General features: G+C 37.1%; 1 protein-coding gene across 1 annotated transcript in view; it reads right to left on the reverse strand.

Annotated features, from left to right (window-relative positions):
- Positions 1-19,234, reverse strand: part of LOC149064499 (uncharacterized) — a 36,847-nt gene that overhangs the window by 13,029 nt on the left and 4,584 nt on the right. The window contains exons 2-3 of the mRNA XM_089254981.1: positions 2,787-2,864; positions 1,402-1,445 (exon numbers count right to left, since the gene is read on the reverse strand). Of these exons, the coding sequence (XP_089111107.1) occupies positions 1,402-1,445; positions 2,787-2,820 (78 nt within the window). The 5' untranslated portion in view covers positions 2,821-2,864. The remainder of the gene's footprint in view (positions 1-1,401; positions 1,446-2,786; positions 2,865-19,234) is intronic.

Here is a 19,234-nt window from a genome sequence, read left to right on the forward strand (position 1 = left end):
GATTGAAAATAATTCAATAATCTATTGTATTTTTTACTATATTGTATTATGTTTATTTTGCTTTTACATTATTTTCTTAAATCAAAAATTAATTAAATTCAAACATATTTATGCTTCAAACAATATTTGAATAATTTTCTTCTAACGAGAAAACGGGGGGGGGGGGTAAGGTGGTAAGAAATAATCATGGTCACAAAGGGGGGCCACAGGAATGAGAAATGGTTGAATGGGGGCCACGGGCAAAAAAAGGTTGAGAACCACTTTTATGATCCATTTGTTGTCTGATGTAATATCTATATGACATCTCTAAACTTGTTTATGCAAGATATACAGAAAACTGGATGTTGTGTGAAAATGTTCATTTTTTGAATATGTTGATTTTTTTTAGGAAAGAAAAATTTCTTCGGTTCCAGATAGAGGCAGAGATGAACTTTTCTTTCGTAAAAAAACAACTTCAAAAAATTCACATCTTAATATAACATCCATTTTTCTGTGTATCTTGATGTAATATTCAATATGCCCCGTTTACAGGGGAAATAGAAAAAGCGGGTTTAAAACTCGCTTCAAGAATTTTCACCGGTGACTGCTCCCCCATTTCTTTTCTTAGAGTGTGAACATGGTGCGTGCGTATTTCCGATTCTGGAAACCCGCGTCGTCTCCCATTGGTTAAAATCAAATTTCAAGCTAATAAAAGTTGAAATTCGGGTTTTTACCAATCGGAGACGACGCGGGTTTCCAGAATCGGAAATACGGACGCACTCTTACGAAGGAAGAAAGTCGTCAAGCGGGTGCTAGAACTCCCAAGGCTACCGCAATATTGCACATGTAAACGGGGCTTTAGAGATCTTTCTGTGGACTGAATCTCCCCATATGACAAATATTATTTTTTTAAATTATTCATTTATTTACATGTTGCAAAATATACATATTTTACTAACCATAATTATTTAAACTGACTCGCAAACAGAGGGAATCATTTATAATAACTACTGTACGTGTGTGTTTCGTAAAATGATTATTTGTAATTTGTTCTTGTACTATTCTTGTCGTACTGTATTTGTTATTGTTGCGAGATATTGCAATGGCTTTTTGCCTAAATCAATAAAGATTATGATGAATGAATGAGTGAGGGAATAGGTCAGTGAATGACCAAAAGAGTGACCAAGAAAGTGTACAAGCATGTGAGTGACCGAAAGAGTAACTTGGAGACATAGGCGTTTCGCAGGAGCGGGGACTAAGCGAGTTATCGGATATATTATTCTTGAATTCGCCGCCGAAGCATGAAGCATAAATATTTATGTGTAATTTTTGATGGAAAAAAATTCATTTAAACTTTTAAGTAGCAGACTAACAAAGTGAAGAAAAATATATGACTTGAAATTTCCTAATACTAGAACTCACCTTTGTTTTTTCGGCTTTTTCCAAAAGGGCTCTGGAGGTCAGTGCTGAAAAATATATTAATATGCTCGATATATTATAGCATTTCACATAAATCTTAATTGGAAATGAATCTTCGGTTTAAAGAAAGAGACGAATCTAAAAACTCGGTTTTTATAAGGAATCAAAAAAAATAACCTCTTTTTTTGTTTTTAAATTTCACTTTGTAAGAGGAAAAATCATAGTTAAAATTGGTCATATTAGTTAAACTAGCCATTCTTCTCTTCGGTTTTTGTTTGCTTGAATTAATAAACTAATAATAATAATAGATCTACAAATTCAAGATCCGTTCGTTATCACGTGTGGTTTTCATTTCCCCTCTTTAAACTAGTGATTCAGTTAACCTACGAATGTGTATCATTCATAACCATTTTTAGGTATCCATGACCATTCAAACTTAGGGGCCTACACACGTAACTACAAGCTTGACAAGCATGCATTTGCAAACGTTTTGTGCAACCATGCTTGAGCATTTATATGAGAAATTTTGAGCAAGCATCGCGAATGTACAAGTGGCTTGAGGATTTGATAATCAGGCCCAACGTTTGTGCAAACATCATATATGTGTGTATATGCGAGTATTCTTCACGCTTCAGAGTGAGCTTCGGTTTGTGGTGGCGTTTGTTAAAAGATGTACTTGAAGATTGTTGGAAGTTAATTGTGGAAGTAAATTCTAGAAAAAAAAAAAAATAACGAAGAAAACGGCTCTCACCAGATCACCCACTCAATCCCTTGGTCTCTCACTCATTGACTTAACCCCCCCCCCCCACAAACTCATTTATTTGCTCTTTCACTTACTCATGTGTGGAATTGTTTGTCGGTGAGTTTCTGTTGAATCGCTCCCTTTGAAAAAACTGGTGCTGCTAAAAGCATGTTTGTACCGTGTGGAGGCCGAAAGGAAGTTCCGAATACTTGTGCAAAAAGATTGAACATGCATACTTGTCAAGCTTGCAGTTACTCACCTATATGATTCATTCGTACAGTATCCACATTCTATAATACTAGCATCATTTTGTACTAAATAAGTTTATATAAGTTGTCTTCTATTATTACTATATAAATTAGCTAATTTATAGTTTCTTTTCCCGTCAGTAAAAAGCATCTATAAGTCAGTTATCAATTAAAAGTTCAGTTAACACTTTAAAAACTTGAAAAGTGTTTATTTGTGAAACTAAATATACAAAAAAAAATGTTAAGCGAAAAACCTTTTTTTAAAGACTTTTTCACTTTGAATTGTTACAGTTTCTGAAAAAAATAATTCAACACAACAAGGCTCGTAGAAGTAAAATTTCATTTATACTCATACAGTTGAGGGATGAATTTTGAAGTTGAATTCAATGAGTTCTTACCCAGGACCAGCAGAAATCTGTACGTAGCCGACATGCTGCAGTTATAGAGTTATGTTGTTGTCTGATCTCATTACAAATCTAATTGACAAAACAAGATGAGAAAACATTAAGTAAATTAAGAATGATACTCACAAATGCATTTCCTTTTATTGAGTGATTAAAGTAACTATTTACTGATAGTTTGCTCATCTCCCAGGTTTGTCTTGGGATTATCTTCTGCGATAATTTTTGTAAACATAATTTCGGAAATTACTTTCGACTCGTATAAAAAAAACACAAGTGTACTTGACATCATTACAGAAGGGAAGTAACGAAAAAGGCAAATAAAGGAAAAAACACTAAATCTCTAATACGTTTCGATGCAAACAATAGGGTGCCGTCTTCAGAGGATTAAATATAACCACAAAAATGATGATCAGGGATCCAACTTTGGTTGGTTACCAAATCTTCCCCCGGCTCTTCAGCGGTGGGGGGGGGGGAATACACCTGTGCAAGTCAAATGTCGTGGTTGTATCTATCCTTTGAAGACAAGCATCCACGTTAGGAATGTCGTGGTTTTTCCTCTATTCGAATTTTTCGGTGGTGACCTTCTGTAATTGTAGCAGGTAAAGGATTATTTACTCTTCCATATCAATTGACATTATCGTATAGCATTCAAATACCAACAAACTGAATTGTGTGTATAAAATAAAAATAATCAATTGTATCAAATATAAAATAATCAATTTGTTTTGAGTATTTGATAAGCATTTTAAAACGAAACTTTGTTTGTGGACTACAAACATAGTGAGTGATTATATGAAAGCTAATTTTTATACCTGGTGAACAAAACTTTTGTTTTCCACTTCGAGCTTACGCCAAGAAATACGGTATTTCACCGTTCACTTGTTTCAAAAAGTACGACCGACCGTGTAACAAAAACAACAAAAAAAATCAACCGTTTAACGAATGTTTCACTTTCTTTTACAAATGAACTGATTTTTCGACTGAATGAGGGACTTTTATTCATAGTTTGACTTTTCTTTATCACCCTTTTCTCTTAAACTTCTTCCTTACCTTCTCATCACATGAGGGGAGAACCTCATTTTCTTCTATCCAGCTAGCAGTGAAGCGACTGGAAAATAATGATTTATCGATTCTTTTCATTGTCTAGTCATAAATCATATTTCGATTATATCCATTTGTCATTCGAAGTAAAACGAGACAAGGCATTCGGTTAACATCCACAGAATGTTGAATGACAATAACATCGAGGTGTGAAATAATGAAGGAACGAAATTATTTTAGAACTAATGTGTGTGGCAGAGCAAAAAGACTCTCAAGTCAAGCGAGGCACTATAAATGCATAGAATGATGTGTGAAATGGGGCATTACATAAAACGGAGGTAATTTATGAGGTAATAACCAAACAAGACCGTAAGTAGAATGAGAATTTTTATTATCGTATGAAAAGAAGTTACGGGACCAATTACGGGTACAAATAATATATACAAAATAGCATTTTGTCGTGGCATGTTTTGAATGAACAAATAATGAGTGAGATGAACGAGTGTTACCATGAGTTAAAAATAACGTTCTGTATAGACGCTGATCACTGCGGACTACGAAATAATGCTACTTAATACAAGGGTTCTTAACCTAGAGATCCCGACTCAAACTTGATTCGGAGGGGGTTCCAAGATGGGTAACAACAAACATACAAAAAAACATACGAAAAATTACAAATCTAATTTCGAAAAAAAAAACAGTCCCATGGGTCGTGAAGCTAATCTTTTTTGTTGATGATAGGTCACGACTGACAACTCTCTGACTTGATACTTAACCTTACATGCGTCTCGTAAACTTTCCTCTGCGGAATTTCTAAGCCCGATTCGAACCTGGCACCAGACGGCAACCTCCACGGTGGTAGACGAGCATCTGACTATCTTCGAGTGCCACTCGAGCACATTCTTTTCGCATTCCCGGCATTTTAGGCTTCCTCGCTGTTTTCTGGCATGCCGGCAAGTGCATAGAGAGTACGGTATTATACTGTATATCCAGAATGTTATCTGTTTCTCCAACCAACAAACAATTCTCAGTTTGATGAGATACGAAAGACATTGTATACAAGTAACTCCAAAGTATGAACAGAAGTAGAACGTGCAGAATGTCAAGGACGTCCTTACCCCAAACCTTTTTCTTCTCAACCGTTGGTCGTAGGCAAAAACTTCCGATTGCAAAAATGTTTTAAACGAAGTAAATGTTCATATTATGGCGCATTTACGCGTAAACCAATTTACTAATATATTCCAATATATATTCTAGCCTTCGTGTTTATAGTACAGTCGAATCCCGCTTTAACGGATACCGTTATAGCGAAAATCTCGTTTTAACGCGAACACTTTTCTAATCCCCCATATAAAGTTTACATCGGAGGAATGCCAAAAACCTGGAATTCCTTTATAATGAAATTTCGTTATAATAAAGTGATTTCTCCGGTCTCTTGGAGTTCGTTATAACAAGATTCGACTGTACTTAGAAAAAGTTTGTCTTTTCGAAAACAAAACAAGTTTCTTTGTTGTACGACGAATATTAACAGAGATAATAAATCTTAAAATTTCAGAGGGGGATTCAGAGATCGTTCACAAAATGAACAGCAAAACAGTTAAGTTTGTGCATCACCAAGTAATGAGATGCACATTTGGTTTCGATCATGCCTCTTATAAATCGAGTGATTATGATTGATATTCCGCTGTTTTGAGGATGAAAAGAGGTCGTTACCTTCTTTCCCATAATTCTCTGCGCGGGTAATCGGAAAAACCTGACGGCCATATTGGAAGATAGGGTCAGAGTTGATTCAAAAGATTTTCAGTTCGTTCATCGTCACGGCCAAGATCATCGTTGTGACATCTGATCGGTGGAAAGAGGCGGAAGTAATAGAATTTTTAGCAATATATAAAAAATATGCTGCAGAAGGTAAATTCGACGGTACAGTTCGCGATAGCGAGTTGTACCGTAAAATAACCGAGGAGTTGGCGGAGACAGGCGTGAAGAAATCGGTATCACAACTCCGTACCAAATTGAAATCTTTGAAACGAAGATATCGAGCAACGAGAGATGGTTTAAGACGGAGCGGTGCGAGCAGCAAGCACAATTTCCAGTTTTATGAAGAGATGGATTCTGTTCTTGGGTGTCGTGACAGCACTACACCCACGATAAGACTGGATGTGGGCATGAAAAATGTTAATCCAGGTAAGTGTAAAATTACGCATATGTCTTTTCTAAAAATTTCGAATTCATCATTTGATAGAATATGCACAGCGGTCTTGACGAAAGGCTAATGCCTTCAGTGATAATTGGGATACGTGGAATGTGAAGGTTGTGGAAAGGCTAATGCCAATGAAGATGCAACTGATCTAATTATGGCATTCATTACTCTCATCATTCGCCTGCTTCGAGCATTCCTCTCATCCAGAGCATTTTCAATATGATTTCTCAGGAAGATCAGAAAAAAATCGAGATACTCCACGTGGGATTCCATGTGTAAACAAACAAGGATCGATGGGATAGCTAACAGACTTCCGGTCGACCCACGTGACTTTGGCGACTTCCGGAAAGCGGGGTGAAAAAACTTGTCCATGTGAACGGGTTTTAGCAAAAATCCTTGAAGCCCGTTTTAACCGCGCTCTTTCTATTTCCCATGTGAACGGGGCTCTAGACAACGAATTCTCGCGGGCACTTCGTGGTGCCCGCAGACTTCGACACGTCAGAGTCTACACTGAATTTTTCAAGAAGAGACAAAACCTAAAATTCCCATCGAGATGTACCCATTGTCAACGCTGGTCACACAAAAAAAGTAAATGTGCATACCCGGAAAGATGCATCAAATGCACTGACTCTCACCCGGGACAACGGTGCCGCAAGATCCGAGGAATGCCCCCCCCCCCCCCCCGTGTGCGTGAACTGCAATCTTGCTCAACCAGCGTCCTACAAAAATGCGATGCCTACATAGCCGAACTAAATAAGCTACAACCCGAAGCTTCTTCGACACCAACACACAATGCATCAGCTACCGCATACACGGTCAAGGTCCTAGCTCGAGTCACGGCATCTTCCCCCGGAAAAACAGCAACGAGACATTTTTCCTACGATGCGTGCGCGAAAATCTCGCCAAGTCCCGGAAAATTCAGCCCAAGGCATCAGCTCAGACTATCGAGCCCGACATAGAAAAAATAACTGCAAGCTAATCCATCGGTAAAAAATTCCAATTCCGAAAAACCGAAAAGAACCAATCAAACGCCGAGTTCTCATTCTACGACCTCCGAACGAGTAACCAATCTACGGACTGCACGAAAAACTCCCGAAGCCCCTGGCAACGAGCAGCCCCGTCGCCGAGAATAAGCACAGAGATGCCGAATCCTGTACGACAAAATCAGCCATCTCCCGTGCTGAGCGTTCAAGCTCATCTTCGGACTCTGACTCGGCTGCCTGTCCCAATTCAACATACTACATGTTTGAATACGCTAAAATGTGCTTGGAGGACATGCTGACGCTAAAAACCAAAAAAGAGAAGCAAGCTGTGTTCGAAAAGTTCCTCGTCGAAGCAGGAAACATCTTCGTTAACGATTAGGCTTCATCATACAAAGCTCTAACACCGCAGCGAAAATTCTTATTTAATGGCAAAATCTCTACTTTTCTTCTCTTCTTTTCACAATCTATCTCACCACCAAAGAACCCCTCTTCAAAAAACTTAAAACAAAAAATTTTCTTGAAAACTCGTATTTTCACATAATTTTTGTGAAAATTCTCACTCTATTTTTTCTCGACTTTGAAAAATAATCGTACTAATCCTGTCTCTATTTTCCCTCGCCTTGCCACTAACATATTTTTGTGTATAAAACATGTATTTCATAGGCGGTGATAGACTTGGAAGTCTGGGGGGGGCAAGGTCATTATTGCTGGGGGGGGCCCGATGTTGATGATGTCAATTCATATACACACATATACATTAGATCTTCCCACTCCACTTTTGACGCCCCACCCCCTATCTCCGCCCATGATGTATTTTTCAGATTTCAGCCAATGCGAGATCAAAATCACGTCTCAGCCAATGGGAGACGAGAATGCTAATCACGTGAAGCAGTGGCGGCATTTTACTAGTCGTTTAATTTAAATTTTAAAAAAAAATTCCAAGAACCATTTAATTAACCATTTTCCTGACTTTGACAAAAAAAATTTAAAAAACGTTTCTGAACTCATACACGCACTCACTCTTACATATACGTTACGCTCTTGTCTTGCTCTTCATCGGGGGTCTCAATGGGTCCCCAGCCCGTATGGTGGCAGATGGCCCGCGTTAAGGGCCAGGCATAACCTTAAAATTCTGATTCTGATACGAACACTTAATAATTTCCCTTATACAATAAAAGTATGCATTTCAAACTCCTGAGCAAAGCTGCATTAAGAGCTACTTACAAGCGGCTTTGCTCCTGAGTGACGGTCACCCACTGCCCTATTTTATGGACGGCTTTTTTTTCTTATCTCGCCTTTGTGCGAGAAAGAGAGATTTCACCGTATCGTGTTGATCGTCTTTCCGCTCCCTATGAAGATACTTTTTCAAATGCAAGACCAGACGCGCATTCGTGGCTCAACGTTGGAAAATCGCAGAAAACGAACTTTAGCTGACCATCGGTGAGCAGCAGAAGTGTTCGAACCTGGATACGTGACTGATTAACAATAAAAACTAAAAGGCCGTTATTCAATGGGGCTCTTTTTACTCGTTTGGAGTCAATACACGAACACGTTTGCTGAAATACTTTATTGATATATACAGGGTGATTCCCTCATCAAAATTCTGGATTTTTTTTCTCATTAATTCTGTATTTTTTTCTTATTAATTTTGAATTTAAATCAGTTCTGGAATTTCTTTTCTCATCAATTTTGGGACCTTTTTCTCTCGTGAATTATGAATTTCAATCCTTTCTGGGATTTTCTTCTCTCTTCAATTTCAATTTTCATCAGTTCTGGAATTAATTCTCACATCAATTCTGAATTTTCATCGATTCTAGAATTTTTTTCATTAATTCTGAATTTCCATCAACATTCTGGGACTATATTCTAAAAAAAACTTCTCTCACTAAATCTGAATTTTCATGTATTTTGGGATTCTTCTCTCATCAATCCTGATTTTTTAACATTTCTAGAATTTTTTCTTTCATCTCTGTCTCTCTCTTAATTCTGGGACTTTTCCTTTCATCAGTTTCAAATTTTCATCACACATAGTTCTGGAATTTTTTTTTTCTCTCATCAATTATGTGGGGTTTTTTTTATTTATTCTAAATTTTCATAACTAAATAAATATGTTTCAGCAATCCTGTATATTCTGTGATAATAAATGAATCTCCCTCTCCCCCTCCCGCCACACAGACACACAAAATGTATAAAATTGAGGCTAAAGAACCCCAAATTTATTTTCGCACCGGGACCCCGCGTGTGATAAGGACGGCAATTGAGTTTCATAGATGATAGATAGACAGATAGAACCACTCCGGACTGATGCAAAGCACCTTACTTCCGTTACCTCAAGAGAGGCAGAGCTGTGTCGGAAAAGTTAGCAGAGATTTATAGTGGTGGCTCCCCTTGCCCCGTGCTCGCAAGTATCGAATCACTCGCGTCATTCTCCCCATGAAGACAGCCATCAACTCGATGCAACGCACTAGCCATTTGACTAAAATGTTTAGCTGAACCCGATGATTAGGGAGAAAAAATGCACGTGCGCCCAGTGGCACACAAGGGCCGGAGACCGCAGCCTGGGATTTCGAAAGAAGTGTGGAAAAGACTTGTGGGCAAGAAAGAAGAAAAAGCTGGCATGTTGAAGTGGGAGAGATTTTAGAATGGTCTAAATGCACAAAGTATACAAAAAATATATACAGCGCCTCCAACTGTGACGGGAAACGAAAAAACAAAGCTTCCGTCCACAGTGCTGGGCAGTTTTGTTTCCCTTTCCTTTTACGGAATATGCAATGTACACACACAGAGCCTCCACTGCGACTGGAATAATCAAACAGAGGCTCCGTTGACAGTGCTGGGCATACACGTTTGAATATTACTCACATATATTATTTACATTATAAAAATTTCCTTTTTATATACTATTGGGAATGTACATAAACATTACTATGAAGGTAATACATATTACAAACAAATATCACCGCGAAATATTTAGAAATATTTAAGGTTACAGAATTATTATCGTGCTATGAAAGTGCAACGGGAATAATCAGTCTCCGTTCACAGTGCTGGGCGGCTGCGATCACATTTGAATTACTCACATATATTTACAAATATATTTATATAATATACGCTATTTACATAATATAAATTTCCCTTTTTATAATAATTGGTGATTCACATAAACATTACCATGTACGATATTGGGAACAAATGCCATAATGAACTCAGACAAATATTCAAGGTTACAAAATTATTATCATACTATGAAAGTATAAAAACATTCATAAATTATAGTGTGTATCACTTAAATATTATGGTATAGGAGCCTAAGTGCGCCCCTGTATATTGAATCTGCAGCTGTTTCAGATTCTACTTCCGAATCACTAGTGGAATGTTCACTGCTTCCAGTCATGGGTGGAGATGTGGAGATACGGGGGGAGGCGTGGGGGGCCCCCGGCTACAAAGGTGAAGTCGACTGATCTTATGTATAGATGAATTGACATCATCATCCTATTGGCCTTCCCCCCCCCCACACTTCCAAGTCTATTCCGCCTATGTTATTATCAAAATAGTTGCTTTATTATTCATCAGATAGTTCAAGACTTGTTGTAGTGTTTTCTCGTTGTAGATTTTTGCAAAATAATTATGAGTTTCATAGAGAATTTTTTTTTAATATAATGCTAACTTCTCTCATAATTGTATTTACACAATATCATAAGTGTATATTCGATTCAACATTGTTTCACAAGTTTACGAGTTTCTAAATGGAACTCGTAAAATGTAAACACGTGGATGAATAGACTTCCTTGTTGAAAAATCATTATTATTTTCATCGGTGCTCCCGCCCAACACTATTATAGCGTGACCTGTCGCGATAATATGTTCTGTATTTATTTTCTTTCGGAGTCTCCACCCGAAAGTAATTTTATTGCGCCATTTGCATTGTTGTGACAGAGAAATGACGGATTAAATCCAAGAAGAAGAGTGTTCTTTTTCTTTTCGTTTGTCTCTGTCTTTGAGAATTATTGTATTTATAGGTTCTGTCTCGATATATTTAAGGAAGTCTTTCTCGTTTACTTGAAATGATTGGCATGAAGAAATATTTTTACTGTCACATCAGAATAAGGAAGTTTCGGCGATACTAGAATTGTTTCCTCTGTAATGCGGGGAGTGTGGGACGAGAAACTGAAAGATTTGTCCACAATAATATGGGAAAGCACTAATGCAAACAATAGAATCATCGAATACCATGCGCTGCAAAAGTGATGGGAAACGGATAGTGTGTATAAATTTATGGGGTGTGAGACATCGGTGGAAGTGATTCTTGACTGTATTGTGGTTTTATAGTAGCCGAACAAAGGTTGTCCTTCAACATGATACATACAACGTCACAAAACATGGAAAATTCAAGCATCTACCATATGGAAGGCAGATGGCAGTACTACCACAACACGTAACAATCACAACTCAGACAACATAAATACGTTAGGGCCACGCATATACACAAAAACAACGCGTTCCTCCGTGTAACAATTCATTATAAATTCCGCAGAGGGATGTATCCGAGCTGCATGTACGGTTAAACTCGTACTAGCAGCCAAACAAGTTGCGGTGATGAATGACTGAGAAAATTGTGAATAAGAAAAAAAAATAACCAACCATTCAAAATGGATTTCCAAGTTCAAGGGTTTTACCTTCTGTATTCCACGGACTCTTTGTGCAGATAATACAAAGGCCAGGGACCCCCTCGGCCAATAAGGTAAAGACCACTGATCCTTTTACAAAATAATATTCAGCTCATAGTAATATAAAACAATAAGTTGATTGTTTTCTCATCCAAGTTCACGGAACAACTTAAACCTTTGCAAACACCCCTGGTTAAGAACTGCTGTCCCAGTCGGTCGACAAGAAAACCGAACCGGACGGATAGCTCCTATTTCACATCAACGCGTAAGTACGAGTCATCGAATTTCCACTTCAAACTTCCATAGAGTCAAATAATACAGTCAAATATCCAGCTATAACGATATCGAAGATTTCGCAAAGTTTGGTCGTTGTTAGTGTTTGTCGTTTTCAAGAATCATTTTTTTACAAAAAATTACAATAAGATGCAATCAAATAATGTGCATGAAGTTGTTATTTCATTATGATTTGGGCGACCAATTTGATTGAGAAAAATTCTTGGCGAGAAATAGAGTACTATAGTAGATCTGACTTAATACCCGATCAGTGATTTAACCACTTCACATACAGACTTTCGGCAAAAAATTTGGATGATTTGTATTTGAGGTATCGAATATAAATATCAAAAAACTTTTTTCCTTGTTCGCATGTTAGAATTAGAAAAGGAAAAAATAGTACAGTTTCTCTTTCGCCCTCCCCCCTGTCTTTCTCTCCTATGTATTGTTCTATTTCTCATTCTTTTTTTACTGTATATAGTGGTAAGATACACTATGCAGGGTGTTTCAAAACTCGCGCACAACATAGTTGACGATTACATTTTTTCAATGAATATGAATTTTTTAACAGAAAATAACGGATTAGACTGAAACATTGAAACATTGCCTTTAATAAAAGTTTAATACAACTTTGAATTTACTATAAATGTTGAAAACGTTGGCTTTTTTTTTTCACGGACACATAGGCACATTTTTTACCAGATTGCGCGAAATTTTAAAAAGTCTGCGAGAGTTAATGGCTAGTATTGCATAAATGGTGTTAGTCTTAAGCTCATCAATCGTATGTGGATTGTTGCAGTATGCCACATTTCTAAGGTAGCCCCAAAGAAAAAGTCTTGGAGTTACAAGTCCGGTGAGGGAGTCGCCTCAAGTCGGAGCGTTATGACACGATCGACAAAAAATTCAGTTAAAACAAGAAAATTTTCTTTTGACGTGTTGTACCATCGTAATGGAACCAGGAGTGAAATTAATCGCTGTTCCATCAGTGACATGAATTGAGTAATAATGTCTGTGTAGACTTCACATCACCAGGGGAATCGGAAAAATAGGCCCCCGCAATCCAACGGCGTGATGCAGGCTCACCAAACATATTTTTTAAACTCAACTTTAAAACACCATGTATGTGCGGTTAAGGAGTATACGCGAAGGAAAAATACACAACTTCCGTTCGTTCGGATACAGTGAAGCTTCGCTAATTGTCGCCAAAACATGCGATTCTCAATAAAAATTGTCATTTATCACTGAAATTACTGAAGTAAAGGGCTATCGCAAGTCGCTGTAAAAAAATGTATTTCACGAAAAAAACGTTAAAAAGTGGTAATCACGCATTTCATCGAGAAGAAATACGGAAAATTGAGATCTCGAATACGGCAAAATACGGGACATAGCCAATTGTCACCGAAAATGTTACTACAAATCGACAAAATCACCAATTATTGCTAAAAGTGCTGAAAAATTACCAATGGAGGTAAATGGTGGGGTATTAGAAACTACAGTTGAAATGAAGATCGTGGAAAAAAAAATTGAAAAATATCACGAATATGTGAGATTCAACAATTTTAGTCACAATTACGATAAGGTATGAAAATTATCTACATTTAAATTTTTTGTTCAAGATAACAAATTAAAATGGGCTTCATTGAAACAAGACAATTATATAAAAAAAGTCCGTCGAATAAAAAATACAGGAATGTGTCGTTGTATTACGGGTCATATAGTCATGCTACTCATAGCGATCCGTCAAAATTCTTCATAGCTTTATAGTTACATTTTACTGGTCCTTGGGGTACAAAAAGGTCGACAAACGCTGCCCTAAGGGAATCAGCCGGGACCACAAATTATTGGCGTTATATTCAAGGTGCCGTTATAACCAAGTATGTATCGTAGGAAAAAAACAATTTTTTTTTCAATATAAAAAAAAATTAAAAATTAATGGATTCTATATGGAACACGATAGAGCATTTCAGGGAAAACCATTCTATAACTGTAATTGCACAGAACTTGAAAAATTTCATTTTGTATAACATTCAGATCAAATGATTATTCTAATTATTCATGTTTGAAGAATTTTGTTGAGATTTGTTGATAGCCTAATTTTTCTTCGTTGAATCCTACAGATTAATTATGCAAAAGTGGGTCGAGATGTTTTTATGTCTTACAATGTTTGTCATCATTTTCTATTTTCAAAATTTTGAAGTTACGAGTCATGCTAAAATAAGATTTTAGGATTTTTTTCCGGTTTCATTGTAAATCCAGAAATTGAAAGGTCTCCCCGCAGAGAGCAACAGGCATACAACGGTATACTATTCACTCATTACACTTCATGCATACTTAAAAAAATTGATGGCAGATGGCAGAACTACATATAACAAGCATTACACAGAAACAAACTTCTCGGAACAAACTCAAGCGCCACTACACGCACACACACACATTCCAGCATGTACCAATTCGTTCGAAGTTCCGCAGAAGAATATAGGCGAGGTGTATGTCTGGTTTAGTAGTAGTAGTAAATCCATAAATTCGATGTGAAGGCATTTTTTCACATAATAAAGATAATGATTTTCACAGTGCAAAATTTTGTATGGAAAAAAAACTAAATCTCAATTGGTTACTTGGGGGAGCAGCTCGCTCAGACCACACCCATAAATGAAACGTTTGTTTACTTAAAATGATTTCCCGAAAGAAAAGAAATCTTTTGATTCCCACAGAAACTTTCCAATGACCCGGGAAACGAGGAAGGGGGGTCCCTACTTCAATACTATAATCCATTCTCTCTCATCGCTCAAAACTACACACAATAAGACGAATGAGGAGAACCATGTGTTTATATCGTAATAAACCAACTTTCTCTTTCCTCGCAAAGAAACTGATGATCATTGATACGTACGTCCGTCACGCTCGAGTTACATTACGCGTATATGTATATCTCCCGAAATAAATCTCCGCGAAACTATTGATCTTATTACTACGTCCCGAGTTCATAAGCAATCTAGATCATGGAGGCGTGCGAACAATTTTCCTCGAACTGTGTGATTTAATTGGTATTTTCCAAGTATGAAAACCATAATGTAGGTTTGGTTTTTTCCCCCTTCCAAATTTCTAGCGTGCAGTATTACCATCTGAAAGTACCTGGCCATTAAGAAACTTAAAGGATGAAGCTTATTGAGATGAAAAAAACAGTAATTTCCCTTCGGCATCTTTATTTGTTCAAGTTTCAGCTGAAAAAGCTAATGACCGCGCACTCCTTTACCGAATCTAATAACCGGTGAACTGCAATCGATGATGGTGATCGTAAAATGATCTCATCTTGTATTTTTCACGATTTCATTTCATTTTATGAAATTCCGTGAGGGAAGCAATCATATTTAGAAGAGGCAATCACGTTATATACTTGCCCTAATTTGTAAAATGATTATTGAGTTAGCAAAACAGTTTATATTGCTCATTACGTTTGCGTTTTCGAAACGTGTTTATCTCTGCATTGTACTCGTTGATTAGAATTTGTTTAAATTATGCTAATATGATTAGTCTTGCCATATCTGTTTATATAAAACTCATTTCCTATGCGCGTAAGCAAATATTCACAATACAAATCTATAATTGTGGACCGGTTTCTGGGAAAAAATTTTCTATTGTTCCGGATCAAGTCTCTCACAAGCACTCGAGATGGCAAAGCACGAAGCAATTCGAAGGGCAACACAGATTTATTTCACAGAACAGCTATTTACACGTATTCGCAAGTAGCGATTTGACGAACCATGCTAAACAGATAGCGGCTTCTCTGACATACAAGAGATCTCATTATAAACTCAATGAAACTCATAGTTCTCCTTGGTGGTGCTTATATACAGGCGAAGAAAGGTTTGAGAGAGTTCTATCATATTCTCACGAGATCCCACCCTTGTATGTGTACCCGTACTGAAACACTTGTTACAAAACATTTTAGGAAAATAACTTCAAGTACCCTAAGTAGAATAAAGATTGAAAAGTCATTTCTCCCACGTTCTTTTTTTCCAAGGACATTGCACATTCGTGCTTCTGGCATGAGGGGACGATACTATATCGCTACGTTTATTTTACGAAGAAGAATATCTCCATTATGAAAACTTTTTCTACGAATTTACGAAAATTCTATAATCTGACGTAGAGTTATAACGGAAGTTTCAATACATCAAAAAAAGGTAGAAAATTCAACTAAGGAGAGAAACCGTTATACATATTAGTTATTTAATTTTTTTAACAATATCGTTTTCAGACATTATCCAGAACTTTTCTGAAAAATTCGTCTTAGCATTTAGAAAGATTAAAAAAACTAACTGTAGTATTTTTAAGTTTCAGTAAAATGTAAATCATTTATGTATTGTATAATTGTTGAAATGTAATTCAAATGTTCATAAAACTCTTTATCATCATTAGTCTGAAATTCATTTTTGTTGTTTGCACAATGAAATGTGTGGAAATTTTATGCGTTGAAAAAAAATGTAAAACGAGAAGGGAAACATTGCCTTTGAAAGATTTACATCAAATATATCAGAAAATGTATTTTTGCGTGCAAAATCGCTTCATAAAAATTTGAGATTAAAAAGTAGAAGAAGTTAACATTTCTCATATTTATCTGTTATCTATGATTAAAACTTGCAAATATCCCATTGTACTGATTTCGTGAATCCAATTCTTCAGTATGCTCGGCCAGCAACTTAGTCTTAGTATGGAAAAATTAACATTGGCAAAAATCAAATGAATCATAACATTTCGAGTTTTTACAGCCGAGAATAATGCTATATGCCGTACTCGCCCACATTAGCAGGTATGCCATAAATCTCGAGGGACACCAGCTTCTTGAATGTTTGGGTCTGGTCCGTTTCCGGCTGGACGGGAATAGCGAGGTTTAGTATGATCACAATATATATTTAGCCAATTCAATGGATTTTTAGAATAATGATATTTAAGAATTTTCTAGGATCTGTGATTCGAATTTCTAGACATAACAGAAAATACGGGTATTCCCCAGCACACTCTTCACCAAACACCAACTCTGGACATGTCGCTATATTTCAATTTACTGACATAAACGTGTTGGGAGGTGGAAATGAAGGTGCCATATATCGGTGGTCACCTCAAGCTCGTTATGAAAAATACCTTAACTATATTCTTCCCTCGATTCGAACCTGGCACCAGACGGCAACCTCCACGGTGGTAGACGAGCATCTGACTATCTTCGAGTGCCACTCGAGCACATTCTTTTCGCATTCCCGGCATTTTAGGCTTCCTCGCTGTTTTCTGGCATGCCGGCAAGTGCATAGAGAGTACGGTATTATACTGTATATCCAGAATGTTATCTGTTTCTCCAACCAACAAACAATTCTCAGTTTGATGAGATACGAAAGACATTGTATACAAGTAACTCCAAAGTATGAACAGAAGTAGAACGTGCAGAATGTCAAGGACGTCCTTACCCCAAACCTTTTTCTTCTCAACCGTTGGTCGTAGGCAAAAACTTCCGATTGCAAAAATGTTTTAAACGAAGTAAATGTTCATATTATGGCGCATTTACGCGTAAACCAATTTACTAATATATTCCAATATATATTCTAGCCTTCGTGTTTATAGTACAGTCGAATCCCGCTTTAACGGATTACCGTTATAGCGAAAATCTCGTTTTAACGCGAACACTTTTCTAATCCCCCATATAAAGTTTACATCGGAGGAATGCCAAAAACCTGGAATTCCTTTATAATGAAATTTCGTTATAATAAAGTGATTTCTCCGGTCTCTTGGAGTTCGTTATAACAAGATTCGACTGTACTTAGAAAAAGTTTGTCTTTTCGAAAACAAAACAAGTTTCTTTGTTGTACGACGAATATTAACAGAGATAATAAATCTTAAAATTTCAGAGGGGGATTCAGAGATCGTTCACAAAATGAACAGCAAAACAGTTAAGTTTGTGCATCACCAAGTAATGAGATGCACATTTGGTTTCGATCATGCCTCTTATAAATCGAGTGATTATGATTGATATTCCGCTGTTTTGAGGATGAAAAGTTCCATCAAGTCTATTTAAATCAGCGGTTCTCAACCTTTTCTGACCCTTTTCAGTGTATGATTTCTATGGCGGAGCCCTGTTTAACTCGAGGAGCTCTTTTTAGGATATTATTTATATGGTGGTACCCTTTAGGCCACTTTTTTTGTTTCTTTATCAAATTTATTGATTTATTTTTTTTATCCTCGAGTGGCCGCGGAGCCCCTGGAAAGTGCACACGGATCCCTAAAGGCTCCGTGAGCACCGGTTGAGAACCACTGATTTAAATGATCAGGAACAGCGCATTAAATAGTTGAAAACACTTGCGATGGCGTATGCCGCAGATCTAGTAATTGGTTCGAATCCCATTGACGCAATGTGGTGGTTCGGCTGAAGTTGGTTTTCTGCGGTTTTCCAACTTTGAGGTGCGAATGCGAGCCAATCTCCCCGTTAAAAAGTTATAGTCATAGTTAGAAAAATTGACGGCAGTAGCCTTTAGTTACCACACGTAACAAGTATTACACGGAAACAACCTTCACATCAGGTTCACAATACGTACACCCGCATTCCAATCTGTACCAATTCGTCAGAAGTTCCGCAAAGGAATATGAATGAGGTATATGTGTACGGTTCAATAATAGTGGTAATAGCTCATCAGTAGTGCGATGGGACTACGAACACGAAACACGCGCAACTCGACAGCATAAATACAGTGCCACACACATACACTCATAACAACAAATAACATTCCGGCGTGTGCCTATTCGATGGTAATTCCATGCAGGAATGTATACGATACGCGTGTGCAGTTAAGTAGTAGTAGCCCTTGTAATTAATATCCAATTTATTTAGTAATTAGTATCCTTAGATCTGAGCGTGTAGATTGAACATACGAACTAAGAGAGAACAAATTACTTCTCCTTTCCATTTCCTATTAAACTAATCTAATATTGAAATTTAATGCTCTAAGACAATTAGTGTATAAACATTTTTCGGATGTATTCTAATATGATATGTGAAAGCACTTTCTCCTCTTGAAGAGCAATGATCGCATCGTATGGAAGACGGTGATATTTTCCTGTAACAGCTCTGGTGCTGGTTACGAGGCTGGCGTGGAAGGGAGCGAGATATGCTCGAAAGAACTCGAATGAAAAATCTCAGATGTTTGATCGCGAATTTTACGGAACACGTCATGGTAGATAAAAAGCAGTATTTTCAACGCGATTTTCCTCAAAGCATATTCAATTTGAATATGC

The sequence above is a fragment of the Pholcus phalangioides genome, unplaced genomic scaffold (genome assembly GCF_987345545.1).
Source record: "Pholcus phalangioides strain wild (caught in Gottingen) unplaced genomic scaffold, Ppha-v1.0 ptg000042l_1, whole genome shotgun sequence".
NCBI classification, from domain to species: domain Eukaryota; kingdom Metazoa; phylum Arthropoda; class Arachnida; order Araneae; family Pholcidae; genus Pholcus; species Pholcus phalangioides.